The sequence below is a fragment of the Sander vitreus genome, chromosome 7 (assembly GCF_031162955.1).
Source record: "Sander vitreus isolate 19-12246 chromosome 7, sanVit1, whole genome shotgun sequence".
Lineage (NCBI taxonomy): Eukaryota > Metazoa > Chordata > Actinopteri > Perciformes > Percidae > Sander > Sander vitreus.
Genome location: NC_135861.1, coordinates 29,108,081 through 29,124,229, shown reverse-complemented (window position 1 = coordinate 29,124,229; position 16,149 = coordinate 29,108,081). Strand labels below are relative to the sequence as shown.

Genomic DNA, 16,149 nt, shown 5'->3' with positions numbered 1-16,149 from the left:
ACTTATGAGGGCGTTTTTCTTCGGCGGACAGTCTTAAAGCTTTAGTGCGTAACTTTTTGAAATGAATGAACGTCTGTTACATTCAAGCCATTGCCAAATGATTTGCTACAAAGCTAGTTAAGACTATCAGCTCCACACAACTCTCTCTAGATTTCTCAGTATGACTATGTTCAGAAGATTGTGGCGTCCGGCGACTTTTCCGCGCAGAAACTCAAGTAAAGAACATTACCTCTTCTGAAGAGTCCATCATGTTTTTTTAATCCTCCGTGTCCTCCTTGGCCACTAGCAACTGTGTGGAGGAAGGGTGGGGGTGGTGCGCGATCACGGAAGTCTTGTATCATGTGGACGCGCCGAAGGTTTTGTTGTCATAAAATGATTCCGCAAAATGTCAAGCTCTTCCTTTAAGAATATAAATTATTTAGACAGGCATTAGACTTATGAGCAAACCCCCCATAAGCAGGAGCTGAAAGTTTTGTCTTCAGCAGAACTTTACAGAGTGTGCATATGAATGAATGAATATGGGGGACTACATTTGAATGTGTCACCAGAATAAACAGCTGCGATAAAGTATGTTAAGACAACCCCCCCCGGACCACCACCCACACACCTCAAAATGCAGATAAGTAATGGGAGAATTCAGAGCGAACCTGACCTCTACACTGTATCTAACGCATCAGAAGTGTTTGTCAGTGTGTGTGATTAAGAAAGCTATAACCATGCAGATTATACTTTATAGTCCTGTATATACGACTGTTCCTTGAGGAGTTCACAGAAATTTAAGATGGGAGCAGCGATAAAAAGCACTTTAATGACGGGGAAGATAAGATTTGCTCTGAGTGAGTCATTCATAGCTTTACACTGATTCTCCAATCCTCACCATCCCCAACCCCCTCTGCTTATTGCTTTGAAATAATCAGCACACTTCTTGAGCAAATATGGGCATTGCAAAAAGAGCAGCACGGATCGAACGTGAAGAAATGTTGTAATGGGTGACCTCTGTACACCGAAGTGGAGCAACGTGCTCCAACCGAGCTGCACAGTGGATGCAGAATAATCATCTGTGAGCTCTGTAGGCATAGGCGTAATTCACAAAGTTTTGATCAATAATCAAAACTGGCCAGTGCAACCAAACCCCAAAAACCTATTCTAACTTCCTTTACGTAAATAAAGACATTTGCACCGTAACTTGATGCAGAAAAGGCACAAATTGTTGCAGAGAAATTCACCAGAATGCAGAAAATTATGTGTCTGACATATACAATTTCAATTTTGCTCAAAAGTGGATATCTCAAACCCCCCCCAAACCTCCCCCCCCCCCCACCCCGCCCAATGTAGAACCCAAAGTTAAACCCTCGGCTGTAGGAGTGTGTGAAGAAGCCGCTAATCATCTTTTGATCATGGGCGTAGGTTCCATTGAGTTAATCAGTTTGTTAAAGATCTCCAGATCAGTTCCAATCTCTGATTGTACCTGACAGAATGAAAAGAATAGTTCATCTTTTAACCATTGATCACTTCCATTTTCATTTCTGATTGGATTACCTTTAAGAGAAATAGAATCATTGAACAGATCATCTCAGAATGGTGCACAGGAGCCCGCGGGGAATGTTATGATGTTGGAAGAGAAGTAATTTTACAAGCCTCCAGTATAATTTGAGTGTATGGTTAACAGGTTCACCTATGTGGGGTTTACTGCTTCTGAGGTCTGGCTTGAACTTGGGATCGTTGACCTGCTGCTATGTACTGGCACTTTCTCTTCAAATACAGGACTACTGTTTGCTGTGGGACATGTAGGGAGGTGCACACTTTGCGCAAGCAGAGATATTTTTTTTTGTTTTGTTTTTAAACAAACAAATTCAGGATTCAGGAGTATGTTAGAAAAGTCACATGTGAAAGAAAACCACCCCAAAAACTGTCCAATATTTAGAAAATAATTTCAGCATTCACTTAAAATGTGGCACATTTCACTCCAGAGTGAACAAAGTGATGATAACAATATTATTAATTATTATTTATTTAATAGAGCACCTTTTACAGAGCAAAGTCACAACGTGCTTCACAAGAGTAAAATTGTTAAAAAAAATAAGACCCTAAAACAGTAAAAAGAACAAGCTAAAAGAATAAAATAACAATAGAAACAAAATAAAAACCGTAAAATAAAACTTATAAATAAACAAAAATGAGACAAAGGCAAGTTTAAATAGGTGTGTATGACAAAAGGTATGATATAGTAGTATAAGTATGATATATTAGATGAAAAAGTAACACACTGCTTCCCCTATTTAGCGTTATAAAAATAAACAAATAGTTTATAGCTCATTATAATGTAGTTGTAAGCAGATATAAGTACATTTGTAAGTGTTTGTCAACAGTTATAACTCCTCCTGTAACACATCCATAACTGGCTTATTAACAGTTAATGAATGATTGATATCAAAGCATAACATATACTGTAATGGCATTTCATGATTTATGATAACACACATTTACAAATCATTCACAGGTGTGAGTTCATCAATGTTATTGTAATAAGTACTTCACAGTACACACTCATATAAATGAGTATATAGTATATAAATATTATTATTAACTAACTCATTATTACAACTTATATTTCCAATCATCTTGTTTACAGTTATGCTTCATGGGAGTTATAATAGTTGGATTAACCCCCCCCGTCACTGTAACTACAATATTCAAGACCATTCAACAAAATAATAACAAAAAAGACAATACACCAAATAAACATATGTATAAATGCCAACACCATAAGCCCATTTTACACATCTCTCCATAGCACAAAGCTTCTTAGTAGGTTCCCTCCAGAAAGCTCAGGTACTTTCCCCATTTTCTAGTATAGACATCTAATCTGGCAAACCGTTTATGTGATATATTTTTTTCAAACGCCGCCACCCTAGCCTTCTCACAAGCCCACTCCTGGATTGACGGCACCCCTTCATTCTTATGTGCTCATCCATCCCGCTTAGAATTCCTTATGTCCATTTAAAACATCATCGTGTGTCATCGTGTATGAAGAAACCATATATGAAGTGTTTAAATACAATGTATAAACACTAAAATAAAGTGTTACTGGTGAGAAGTGTTTTCATTTTGGATTAATAGTACGTGGGGGGATATTTGTTCCAAATGTCGAAGATCTAAATCCCAGCCACAAACATTAACAATAAATAAACTTGATGTACGTCACACCAATAAGTAGGCTACATGCAAAATAACAAGTGTAGATTAAAGTTGATATTAAACTGGATTGTATTGAACAGTATTTCATAAACATATTAAAGTTGATGGTGTCATCAACTTCTTTCACATAAGACATGATGATCCCGGAAATGTCAACGTTTAGCTATATATTTGGACTTTTTTTATTGTGACAATAAATGTACTGAAGATAGGGCGACCTCTAGCTCAGCTAGTAGAGTGTGCTCCCCATGTGGGCTGAGTCCTTTGCAGCGGCCCGGGTTTGAATCCGACCTGCGGTATCCTAAAGATCAGCCTCACACTAGTCTACATCAACAACGTTTGATTTCCGTGATTGGTCAAGTGCCGCCGGAAATTCCACCGGCTGTCCCTCATTTTCGGCCGGATGCCCTTCACCTTCCGCTTCCTTTGGAGTTGGCATTTTAAGACGACATCGAGGCAGCGGCATAGCGCCGCCCAAGACGATTGTGATTGGTTTAAAGAAATGCCAATAAACCAGAGCACGTTTTTCTCCCATCCCGGAATGCTGTGTAGACTAGCCAGACCTTCCTCTGCAGCGCTGTGGAGGAAGGTCTGGCAGTGCGAGACTAGCCTCACACTAATTTGTGACCCTATTTGTGTGTTTATATTCCTCCTGAACACACAAACATACATACATATATAATGGTGTATATTTCACCATTATAATTTTCATTTTATCACATTTGTTGAGCGACTCCACAATATTTCCACACACTGTACCTCGTGACAACTGCAGAAGTGGTGTACAAATACTTCCGGTTGGGAATCCCTGTTAAATACATCATTCTGTTTTTTTATTTATTTTTATAACGTGATAGATTTACAGGAGGAGCTCTTTGAGACATGTTTATGATAAAGAACTACAGAAAATAACTCATGTAATAAACCTGGGTTCGCGTCCTACTGAAGAATATAGCTTTTGCGATTTCTAATTTTCTGAAATGCATTTTTAACATGCTGTGAAACGTCGAGGCTGTCTCCCTGAGGAGCAGCTGCCTTTCCAACAACAAGTCTCGGATCAGCCCTGGCATTCTCACAGTGAAATCTTTTACATAAAGGCATCACTTTGCTTTAGCAAGTTATTTCCCCTGGTAATTATGCTGGAATTAACTCCGATTTACCAGCGACGTATTACACATGGAAGTACAGTTGGTCTGAATGTGACCGACTGATATGATCCGGCCATTGGGTTTCCTGAAAAGATGTTTGACAACACTCCTGCTCAAAAAGCGATATTACAAAATTTCATTTTAGACATTTATTTACTATTTCATTCATATATTATGCTACTTTTGTGAACCCACGACTTTTGTAAACTCATTTCAAGCACCAAAACAATTGAGTGTAGGTATGTTTTGCACAAGAGATTTGAGAAATTTCTAAAAGTGGACCTCAACTTTTCAGATTTAGGGCCAAATGATCTCTTTACACATTGCCCTGGAACAAATTTGGGCGTCACTTTACAGAAAGCTGAGTTTCTTCTGAACATCTTGACACGGAGCACAGGGATCAGTAATATGCAAATACCCTCAAAAGGTGAATTTAAAAACAAATGTAAAAATGCCCTTAGACCTCAGAGAAGAATGTAACAGAATGTACTTTAAGAATCAAAAGTAAAAGTACTCATTATTATTATTGATGCATTAACATATAAGAAGCACTTCAATGTGGCAGTTGGTCAAAGTGGAGCTAACGTTAAACTACTTTATATATTGTTGGGTAGTTTCATCTCTAATACTGTATCATAGGTTGTGTGTTGTTAGTAAAATCTTAACAGTCACAGATCTGGTTAAAAGCTAGCTATATATTGATCATGTTTTTTGCCACTGATCAGCCTTTTAATGTTGTACATTAAGTGTCTGTCAACCAAATACATTTTTAAATTCCTATTACAGCTGCACAGCATGCTGAGGCTACAGCACCATTTCATTCAAGTACAATACAATACAATACAATTTAAGTAACTTAAATCACTTTTACAACCTGTATCTTTTCTTTTTCATTTTGGTTTCCTATAATATTTCCTATAGTGTTTTGTAGCATTTTGTATTATATCTGTGCAGAGGAGCGTCAGTGTGGATCTGCTGCGGCAGGAAGATTTTTTGACAGACTCTTACTCTCCTATGTGAACTAAATACTGAAGTTTCAGGTGCAGTTTTTTTTTCCACCAGTGAGTTCTGCTTCACCTGCAAAATGTCAAAAACCAATACACACATTTTGTGTCTCTTTCAGTCAAAAAGGAGAAAGACACACTCCTTTTTTAAGAGAAGTTGGGGCACATTTGTCAGATAAATGTAGTGTTGCAAAAAAAAGTACAATGTTTTCCCTCTGAAAAGTAGTGGAGTGGAAGTATAAAGCTACATGAAATGGAAATACCCGAGTGCAATTACCAGTACAGCACTGCAATAAAATCAGGTATCACTTTGGGTCTCCCTGCAGACACACGGAGCTAAGCTGCACCCTCGTTTGGTCTCGGTTGCTTTATAATGTAATGTGAGAGCTGTAAATGTGTGTGCATGTGATAACAGCATGCTACAGTAGGTGCTGGCTGGAAGAAAAAAATGAGCTGGTTTAAAGTGGCGGAGGAGTGATTTGGCAAAGGCTTGTCCTGATTTAGCTTTCATGGAGGATTTGTTTAAACATTACTGACAAGAGACCAGTGGTGGAAGAAAGTACTAATACCACACTGTAAAAATACTCTGTTACAAGTAAAAGTCCTGCATTGAAAATGGTACTGATGTAAAAGTACGTAAGTATCATCAGGAAAATATACTTAAAGTATTAAAAGTGAAAGTACACAATGCAGAAAAATCCAAAAGGATCAAAACAGTTGTGTGTTTAATGGTCTAATCATTTCAGCTGGACTTGTAGGCCCTTATATTGTTGGCTAGTTTCATTTATAATAAAACATCAGATTTTATAAACTACATGTGTTTTGTGTGCAACAATCTTAATTTGTAAAGTAACCAAAGCTGTCAGATGAATGTAGTGGAGTAAAAAGTACAATATTTCTCTCTGAAATGTAGCGGAGTAGAAGTAGAAAGTGACCTTAAAAGAAAAGACTCAAGTAAAGTACAAGTACCTCAACATTTGTGCTTAAGTGCAGTACTTGAGTAGATGTACTAAGTTACATTCCACCACTGCAAGAGAACCAAGAAGAGATATCAAAAGTCATCAAAGTTGAGCTATCTCTTCCAAAAAAACAACAAGCATGTGATTGAATAGTGAAACGGGTTAGTTAACCATCAACCAGAGAGAGAGACACTCCACCTCTCCCCCGGTTAGAGGCTCCGCTGTCTGTCACTGGTCTCCTCTCTGACATCAGTATATGTCCCCATCACACTCAACTGGGCTACCTTGGTACTGGGCGGAGCTAGACTGAGAGGGGGGTTAGTGGAGGTGTGTTGGGGTGTGGGAAAGGAAAGGGAAGGAGGAGGAGGAGGGGGGCACATTAGTTTCTTGGACAAGTCTTTCTGCCCCACTGTCAGGTTAGTTGAGAATTTGTTTGTCCAAAGCGCTGGCAGCAGACATGGACATGGCAGACTACAGCGAGGCTCTGGACCCGGCCTACACCACTCTGGAGTTCGAAAACATGCAAGTGCTCCCCTTGGGCTCAGGTGAGTCACATACTCTGGTGGTGAACTTTGAAACTTTTACTGATTTAAAACTTTGGTCAGGAGAGGACAGAGGGAGTTGTGGCAGTGAAGTGATAAAAAGGGGGGTCATTTGTCCATCTGCTCGCGGAGGGATGATCCCGTGCCGTGGTCTTCTTCTTCTTTTAATCACCTCTGGACTGGGCGCATGAGTAACACATTAAGAGACCTTGATTTACGAGACTCCGATCTGTATTCCCCAATGCACTCGGACCATTTGGTCCTTGTGGGGGGGATGGGGGTGTCACATTGGTTTGCACTGGATTGATATTCATCCTCTGATGAAGCAGTGGTTTGAGTATCAGGATCATGCGTCTCCTGTTACAAATGGCCTGTTCCCACAGAGTCTATAAAGTGGAGAAAACGGGTTCACAATGACACCCAACTTATTTATATATGCAGTCTCCCATGACATCTGGCTGCGATCCTGGTTCTAAAATTCCCAACAAGACTCAAGAAAAGGGGAGCTTCACAGGGAACATTACTTACCACTCAACTTTCCCATCGCTTACATGTTCCTACTCTATAACAACGTCTCATGAGTCAGCCCTGACATCTTTAATCTACAGCATGACATGCTCCTTGATTGATTGAGCCAGGTCTGGTGACTCAGAGACTGTGACTAAAAAGAAAACTGTCTCCAGTGATTGCCTTTTTGAGGCAATCAAGCCGACGTCAATTACTGCTCTGTTGACTCTGCCTGAGCTACTCAGGCAGGGTTGACAGATCCTTACAGGTTCTCCTGACAGCTGGGTTTGATCAGCCGTCAATGGAGCTGATCACTGTATTCACTCTTGAGCCGTTCACACCTTCTTTAATCAAAGCAGATCAACCATATTTCTTGATGCCATCTAATTCAGCTTTTATAAAAGCACTCTTGCTCTGGTTTCGGGTCTCAAACTGATGAACTAAAAACCAGCTGAGCTGATGAGATGACTCTGCAGGAGTGTATGTCAGAGCAGGGGTCTTCAACGTTTTTTTAGCCAAGGAACCCTTAACTGAGAGAGAGACGGCTCAGGGACCCACTACTAAATATATTGACTAAAATGAAGTTGCATATTAAACTGGGCCTACAATAACATGTAGGGCGACCTAAAGCCTTTATGCATACATTTTTAGTGCATAGAATACTAAGCTATTAAAATAATTGTTAGTATGATTTCATAAATCCTGTTTTAATGTTAAACATACATGTGGCACAGTGAATCCTTATAGGATTAATTGTATCTGTGGATGGCTATCTTAGTGACTACCTTACCTATAGGCCAGTAAGCCTATCATTAATGGGTTTTTTTTTTCACAAATAGACTTATAGATTTATATTTCCTAATAATATGTTGGATTCATGACCACAGACCCCCCTGTTGAAGATCTCTGTGTGAGAGTATTTGTGTAAAGAGTACGGCACAGCAAATTCCCTTGTACACAAGCTTGTGCAATGACAATAAAGTCTGTTCTATTATCTCTCTCTCTCTCTCTCTCTCTCTCTCTCTCTCTCTGTCACTCTGTGTGTCAGACTCCTCGCCGACTGAAAGCGCCAACATGAACGCGAGCGGCCACCTGGGGGCGGGCAGCCTGTGTGCCATATGTGGAGACAGAGCCACCGGCAAACACTACGGGGCCTCCAGCTGTGACGGCTGCAAGGGCTTCTTTAGACGCAGCGTCCGCAAAAACCACATGTACTCGTGCAGGTGAGGACAGACCTGCACCACAAAGTTTCTGCTACTGTCGATGGCACTGCACATGTAGCCCTGTCAGTGGAGCCATTCCCAACTGATGTTTGTGTGTTGTTTTTTTTTTATGTGAGGGAAAGAGAGACAAACAAAACATGAACTTGTTGCTTGTCTCAGTAAATTGGCTATAACTAATCTGCAGATCTTGATTCATCCATCTATTTTATTTATAAAATGTCAGACAATAGGGAGAAATGCCTGTTATAATTCCCCACAGCTCAAATCGACATCCTCAAAAGCCGTGTTTTGTCTGACCAACAGTCTAATATCCAAAGATATTCATTTTTACTATGAAGAAAATCATCAAATCCTCACATTGGAGAGGCTGGAAACAGCACATTTATTGGCATTTTTTTTTTGCTTAAAATAAACTCTAAAACGATTCTTAGATTATCAAAATTGTTGGCAATTACTTTCCTGGCAATCAATGAATCGACCAAGTTTTTTTTAATTATGTGGCAGCACAAACAAACTTATGACCCTCATTTTACAGGTTCAACAGACAATGCATCGTGGACAAAGACAAGCGAAATCAGTGCAGATACTGCAGACTGAAGAAATGCTTCAGAGCCGGCATGAAGAAAGAAGGTAGGAGCCTTTTTTTATGTCTTCCAAGGACACTCACTCAATCTGTAAACTCATGTTTTTGTGGGAAAAAAAGAGATTTCCCCATCTAATTAGCAAACCACTTCCTCAGTGTGAGCTGTCCCCGCTGAATTGACGTGACTCGACGGGTGTGTTGCAATCCCCACGAGAGTATTACTTTGTTAATGATCACTCAGTGGAGCGCTGAAGTCTCTAACCAGCTTATGCTGAGCAAACATTTCCAGGCAATAATAGCCATATACTGATAAACATGACAACCTAGGGTAGACTTATTTTTCTTTTAAATGACCCTGTCTTCTTTGTGTAACAAAGTAATGGAGAAAAGTCCACATTTTTCATAGTTTTAATGCGTTTTCTGATTTACTGCAGCGGGGGCCTGGTTAGCTCACCTGGTAGAGCGCGCGCCCATATATAGAGGTTTGCTCCTCGACGCAGCGGCCGTGGGTTTCGACTCCGACCTGTGGCCCTTTGCTGCATGTCGTTTCCCCCTCTCTCTCCCCTTTCATGTCTTCAGCTGTCCTCTATAAATAAAGGCCTCAAAATGCCCCAAAAAATAATAAAAGAATATAGCTGCAGCAGCAGTGCTGACCCTATAAATCTGTGTGTGTGTGTGTGTGTGTGTGTGTGTGTGTGTGTGTGTGTGTGTTTTTTCAGCTGTGCAGAATGAACGAGACAGAATCAGCACCAGGAGATCCAGCTACGAAGACAGCAGTCTACCGTCCATCAATGCACTCATCCAGGCAGACGTACTCTCCAGACAGGTAAGACCTGCTGACTCATGTTATGGAAGCACATCTAACTGGGAATGATCGCCAACACAATCACAAAAACATCGTTTAACCATCTTGTTGTCCTCGGGGGGGGGGGTCACATTTGACCCATTTTCAAAAAGTTTCTATATCAGAAATTTGGGTTTCTTTCAACCAAAAAAAAAAAAAAAGAACGTGGATGGTTCCATACAACGCTGGAAGACAACACAAGGGTTATTTCATCGTTTATTCACGCGTCATCATCGTTTCCTTAAAACACAATTTCAGAAGGTACAATGATCATATGTATAGGCCGCGTGGAATGGGGAACCCCAAATCAGCTAATGAAAGCTTTTCGGAGAGGGTGGGGGGCCTGATAAAAATGAACATACAACAGCGAATATACACTAAAAACTCAACTCCACATCTGCACGTCCAGATCACCTCCCCCGCTCCTATACTCAACGGCGACATAAGGACCAAAAAGATCGCCGCCATCACAGATGTCTGCGAGTCCATGAAACAGCAGCTGTTGGTTTTGGTGGAGTGGGCCAAGTACATCCCAGCCTTCTGTGACCTGGCCCTGGATGACCAGGTAAGACTCAGTGTACATAGTTGTATAGACACTCTGGTCACTCATCAACCAGTCGGCTCCAAAAACCATAATGTGGGCTGCAGGAGTACGCAAGTATACACTTGGGGGGGGGGATATGTTCTTCCAAAATAAATACAGATGTAGTGGGAGGGGGGGGGGGGGGGGGGATATGCATTCAATACAACGTGGGTTTATTAAACTTAAAACCTCAAACTCTTCAACCAGGTTAATGTATTTAAATCCTGAGTTAGAATAGGATGAGCTGGTTTTAAAGTTATATCCTTTCTTGATTAAGGCGCTGAATCATTAACAGTGTGATCACCAGGCCTTGGTAACTGATTTGCTGATGTTATATGTTATGCCACTGAGGGAGTCTTCTGCCAGGGCGAGCTTCAAAAGAGAGGGATACAGAACTACATTTCAGTGGTGGAAAGTAACTAAGTACATTTACTCAAGTACTGTACTTAAGTACAAATGTTGAGGTACTTGTACTTTCCTTGAGTCTTTTCTTTTCGTGCCACTTTCTACTTCTACTCCGCTACATTTCAGAGAGAAATATTGTACCTTTTTACTCCTCTACATTCATCTGACAGCTTTTAGTTACTAGTTACTTTACACACACAAAACACATGTAGTTTATCAAATCTGATGTTTTATTATAAATGAAACTAGCCAACGATATAACGGCCTGCAAGTCCAGCTGAAATGATTAGACCACTGTTTGGATCCTTTCCACTTTCTAAAATGGGAGGATTTTTCTGCATTGAGTACTTTTACTACTTTAAGTACATATGCCTGAGGATACTTGCATCATTTTACTTAAGTACCATTTTTAATGCAGGTCTTCCACCACATGCTGCATTTACATAAACATGTAGAGGACGGCCGAGTTATTATCACACTAATACGTCCATGAATTGACCGTGTTGCAGGTGGCGTTGCTGCGAGCTCATGCTGGGGAACAACTCCTGCTCGGCGTTGCAAAGAGGTCCATGCTTTACAAAGACATCCTCTTATTAGGTAAAAGTGACACATGAAGGAGTATTTTACCCCACTCATATCGCCCAATTATGTTACAAAAAAAAGCATTCAGTCTCATCCTGGACTAAAACCTAAAATGTCTTGTCCCTACAGGAAATGACCACATCATTCCCAGGAACTGCCCGGAGCTGGAGTTGGGCCGGGTAGCGGTGAGAATCCTGGATGAGCTGGTGCTTCCCTTCCAGGACCTCCAGATAGACGACAACGAATACGCCTGCTTGAAAGCCATAGTTTTCTTTGACCCAGGTACTATTACTGACTCATCTTTTGTATTGTGTTAGCAGAGGTGGAAAGAGTACACAAATATTCTGCTTAAATAAAAGTACTATTACTTTGATGAACTTTTACTTAAGTGCAAGTAAAATTACGGGTATAAAAATCGACTCAAGTAAAAGTCAAAAGCAGCTCATTTAAAATGTATGCCTGGATAGCTCACCTGGTGGAACGTGCGCCCCATGTACAAGGACTCAGTCCTTGTCGCAGCGGCCACAGGTTCAACTCTGAGGTGCGGCCCTTTGCTGCATGTCATTCCCTCTCTCTCTCTCTCTCTCTCTCTCTCTACTTTCACATCTGTCAGCTGTCATATATAATAAAGGCCTAAAATGCTCAAAAAAGAATCTAAAAAAAGAAAAAATGTAATCAGAGTAAAAGTTACTAAGTTACTCTTTAACAGCGGGGGGGAGGGAGATATACTTTTTAATATTTATACTTAATTAATATCTTCTTTATACTTATTCAATTAAATCGCAGTCTTTTGTGATTTGATGAGGGCACTCACTTTTTTTTCTTTCTCAGTAACGGATGTGATTTAAAATGTAGCAAAGCAAAAGAACAATATTTCAAACAAAACCTACTTAGGTAAAAGTAACATTACAGATAAAAATAAATAAATAAAAAAAAACTACTTTAAAAAGGAAAAGTACACCGAAAAACCACGCAATTACAGTCACGTGAGTAATTGTGATTTGTTGTTCCACCTCCATGTGTTAGCTACTTTTTTCAAGAAAATCATACATACAGACAAAAAAGTTACAACCCAATAACTCTTTGTAAACAACCCCCCACCCCCGGCTTTTATTTGCCCACAGATGCTAAAGGTCTGAGCGACCCTGGAAAGATCAAGCGGATGCGATACCAGGTCCAGGTCAGCCTGGAAGACTACATCAACGACAGGCAGTACGACTCGCGGGGCCGCTTCGGGGAGCTGCTGCTCCTGCTGCCCACGCTGCAGAGCATCACCTGGCAGATGATCGAACAGATCCAGTTTGTTAAACTCTTCGGCATGGCCAAGATCGACAACCTGCTACAGGAAATGCTTCTCGGAGGTGAGCCCCTTCACATCAATGGTAACCAACCATGACCTCTGACCTTAAAGGCTTTGGGTCAGTATACACACTTCATGTGTACATAGACCAGAGGCGCCCAAATTCTTTCATAATGTAGGGCCAAATATTTATGTGGATGGAAGGCCACGGGCCTCAAAATAAATGTGAAATTACATTACGTTAAAATGTAATATATTTAGGATATTAACATTCTAAATCTAAAATCGAACTTCGATAATAATAACCAGGATTTCGGCAGGTTTAAATAAGTCAAATTTAAGACCTTTTTCAGACCTTTATAAATGAAATTTAAGACCTATATCACGACATTAAAGTACAACGAAATGAGTCACAAAAGTACTTGCGAATTAAATACATTTATTCAAATGGAATAAAAGCGACACGCAATAATAGAAATCTGTACATATACAGCAAATTATATTTGGACTATCAATAGAAAGAACTACAACACCACGGAATAAAAAAAAAAACATTTTAATAAGCATTAGAGGTAGCGTTACATGGACATAGGAAGATTAAGACCTGTTTAAAATGATTTAAGACCTATAGAACACAATAATTCAGCGAATTTAAGACTTTTAAGGGCCTAAAATGTGGATTTTGAAACCCAGCGGAAACCCTAATAACACTGCCTTTCGGTCATTTCATTAATTTGCAGAGATGATCTATGTGCTTCTTTTCGGGAGCAAGAACATATTTCAAAGGAAAGACACCTTTCTGACTGAAACATTAAGTTGAAACAGCTGTATCGTCCTAGCCTAGAAATCTAGACTCGCCGTAGCGGCAGCAAATGTAATTTGCAGCCAGGGTCAGTCTAGCAACTCTCCGTTGGCTTGCGAGCTGGAAAAACCAAACTTTAGTCAGGCCAATCACATCGTGTATAGAGTCGGTGGGCGGGCTTAACATAATGACGGCAGAGTTGCGACGGTTCCGCGTGAATTCCCTGCTACTTGAAAACAAAGAAGATGGCTGCTGCTGCCGGCGAACAGCGGTCTTTGGAATCGGCTTTGGCCGCGACTCTGGAAGACTTGGAGTTAAGCTTTTCTTTGAGAAAAGAACAAAGAACGGCACTGAAGTCATTCTTAAAAAAGGAAGATGTGTTCGGAGTTTTGCCGACCGGATAAGTTTAATCTATGAACTAGCGTTGCTCTGCCTGGTTGTAGCTCTATCTTATTGCGTGCAGAGGGAATTTGAAAGACAACCGTTTATCCCGCCCCTCGGATTGAACACTGCCAATGGTGAGTTCCCAGACCCAACATCTGGATGTGGGTCTGGCTTGTCAGGCTAGTATCGTCCGCCTTTGTAATGAAGAGTGGAAGTTCACCAGCGCTGTGCTTTTACATTCCCGTAAAACTTGTACGAAAATGTACATTTTGTAGTCATAACGGTTAGGATTTAAAAAATACTTTTTAAAGCACTTTTAAAATAAGAGGAGAATTAGCATGAGCATGTCAAATGTCAAAAAACAAAACAAAGGGAGGACGGGCCAAACTTGCCCCAAATTGGGCAGCCTTGATATAGGCTATAGAGAACCCTGTGGCATTCCTAGTGTTGTCCCATATGCATGATGCAGTGAATTGAGACTGACTGTATATTTGTGTGTTTTGTCTCTCAGGTTCTGCCAATGAGGCGCCACACGCACCTCACTCCCTGCACCCTCACCTGGTTCAGGAGCACCTCAGCAGCAACATCATAGTGACCAGCAACATGCCAACGCCCATCCATAACTGTCAAATCTGTAAGGACAAAAACACAAATGTCAAGTACAACTGTTCTAATCTAATATTAATTCTCTGTCTAAGTTTTTTTTCACCGGCCCATACATACAGTAGGGAAACTGGGACGTTTTTGTCAATCCAATTTTGATCAGTGTGATCAGAAGAATGAATCCAAGTGAACAGACAATCAAACATACTTGGATTAACAGTCAAGTCTCCCTAACCCAGCTCCATGTGCAGTTAGGTAGCCTGGTAGCTGGAAGGACAAACTTGCAAAGGCTTGGCAGAATAATCCTCTAGTCTAAATTCTTCATGGGAACTAATCTGGCTTATTTTGTCAAAGAGAACTTCTGTTATTGTTTCTAAACATGTTTAATGCTCTGAGAAATTTCACAAAAGTGCTTATTCCATTATCTGAAAATGGTGTTGTGCACCCAAAACATGTTATACCACAGAATGGTAAAAATACACCTTCTTATGCTGCAGTTTCTAACTCGCTCCTGTTCTTTTGTGTTCTACTTTTCAGCCACTCCTGAAACCCCAATCCCATCTCCGCCTACTGCTTCCAGCTCAGAACATTATAAACTGGCTCAGGGGGTCATAGCCACCGTGCCCAAGCAGCCAACCTCCATCCCTCAGCCTACTATTACAAAGCAAGAGGCCATCTAACAATCCTCTGAACCCTGTTTCCTTCAGTTATTTTTTTTTTTTTTTATTGTGTTAAACCAGGGTCTTTATATATAAGTTTATACATTAACAGCAATGAAGCTGTTAACTTGACTGAAACAATAAAGTTGTTAAATATATAATAGAATATGATTGCAATTATGTCCCTTGCAGATTGCTGTTTTTCTTCAGGGATCTATTTGTTCACACATGCAGCTGCAGTTGAGCTCTACAGCTCAGCGAAAGCCAGACAAAACTATAAGCATCAAAGCTATCCAGTCGGCTATCCGGTCGGCACGTAGAAAGACGTACATTGTTGTATATATATAGTTTATTATTGGGTAACATCACTTCCTTGAGCATGGCGTCAGTGTGTGCAGCAAGGCTCATGTTAGACATGGTGACGTGATCATGTAAGTATTTTATGAATGTTACAGGAGGCCTTACATTGTCATGTATTTAGTATTGCACAGTATTTTATTTTATTTTCATTAGTAATAACGTTTTGTCAACTTCCAGGAAAATTCTCATTTTATCAAAGCTAAAGGAAATCACTTGAACGAGTTCAGCTTTCAAACATTCTGTGACAAGACTAAAATATATGTGGTTTGTTTTATGTACTGGAAATACACATTGACAGTAGTAAAATGTAACATGTTAAAATGTACACCAAGGAATCTTTCTACACATAGTGAGCTCTGTGGTGCCACTTTATAAAAGTCACAGGCAGACACACTGAGGAAGTTTCCCAAATAGTGTGTTGTATTGGTTTTTAAAAATATATATTATATATTTTGTTTTAGTA

The 16,149-nt window shown here is 40.2% G+C and overlaps 1 protein-coding gene across 2 annotated transcripts; it reads left to right on the top strand.

The window, feature by feature from the left end:
* Positions 1 to 6,742: 6,742 nt before the first annotated feature.
* hnf4a (hepatocyte nuclear factor 4, alpha) lies at positions 6,743 to 15,347 on the top strand. 2 transcript variants are annotated; one of them, XM_078254057.1, is made up of 10 exons: positions 6,743 to 6,854; positions 8,407 to 8,581; positions 9,117 to 9,211; positions 9,884 to 9,990; positions 10,418 to 10,573; positions 11,506 to 11,593; positions 11,708 to 11,860; positions 12,703 to 12,939; positions 14,576 to 14,698; positions 15,205 to 15,347. In XM_078254057.1, exons 1-10 carry the CDS (start codon positions 6,767 to 6,769, stop codon positions 15,345 to 15,347), a joined length of 1,365 nt encoding a protein of 454 aa, XP_078110183.1. In that variant the 5' UTR covers positions 6,743 to 6,766. The 2 variants fall into 2 exon arrangements, with proteins under 2 accessions (XP_078110183.1, XP_078110182.1); XM_078254056.1 differs by having other exon boundaries at positions 14,576 to 14,731.
* Positions 15,348 to 16,149: the final 802 nt, after the last annotated feature.

Bases quoted from the DNA above. Each gene is read 5' to 3' on its own strand.
- hnf4a (XM_078254056.1), top strand. From the start codon at position 6,767: ATGGACATGGCAGACTACAGCGAGGCTCTGGACCCGGCCTACACCACT. The intron at 6,855-8,406 runs GTGAGTCACATA...TCTGTGTGTCAG, and splicing joins AGTGCTCCCCTTGGGCTCAG to ACTCCTCGCCGACTGAAAGC. The intron at 8,582-9,116 runs GTGAGGACAGAC...CTCATTTTACAG, and splicing joins AACCACATGTACTCGTGCAG to GTTCAACAGACAATGCATCG.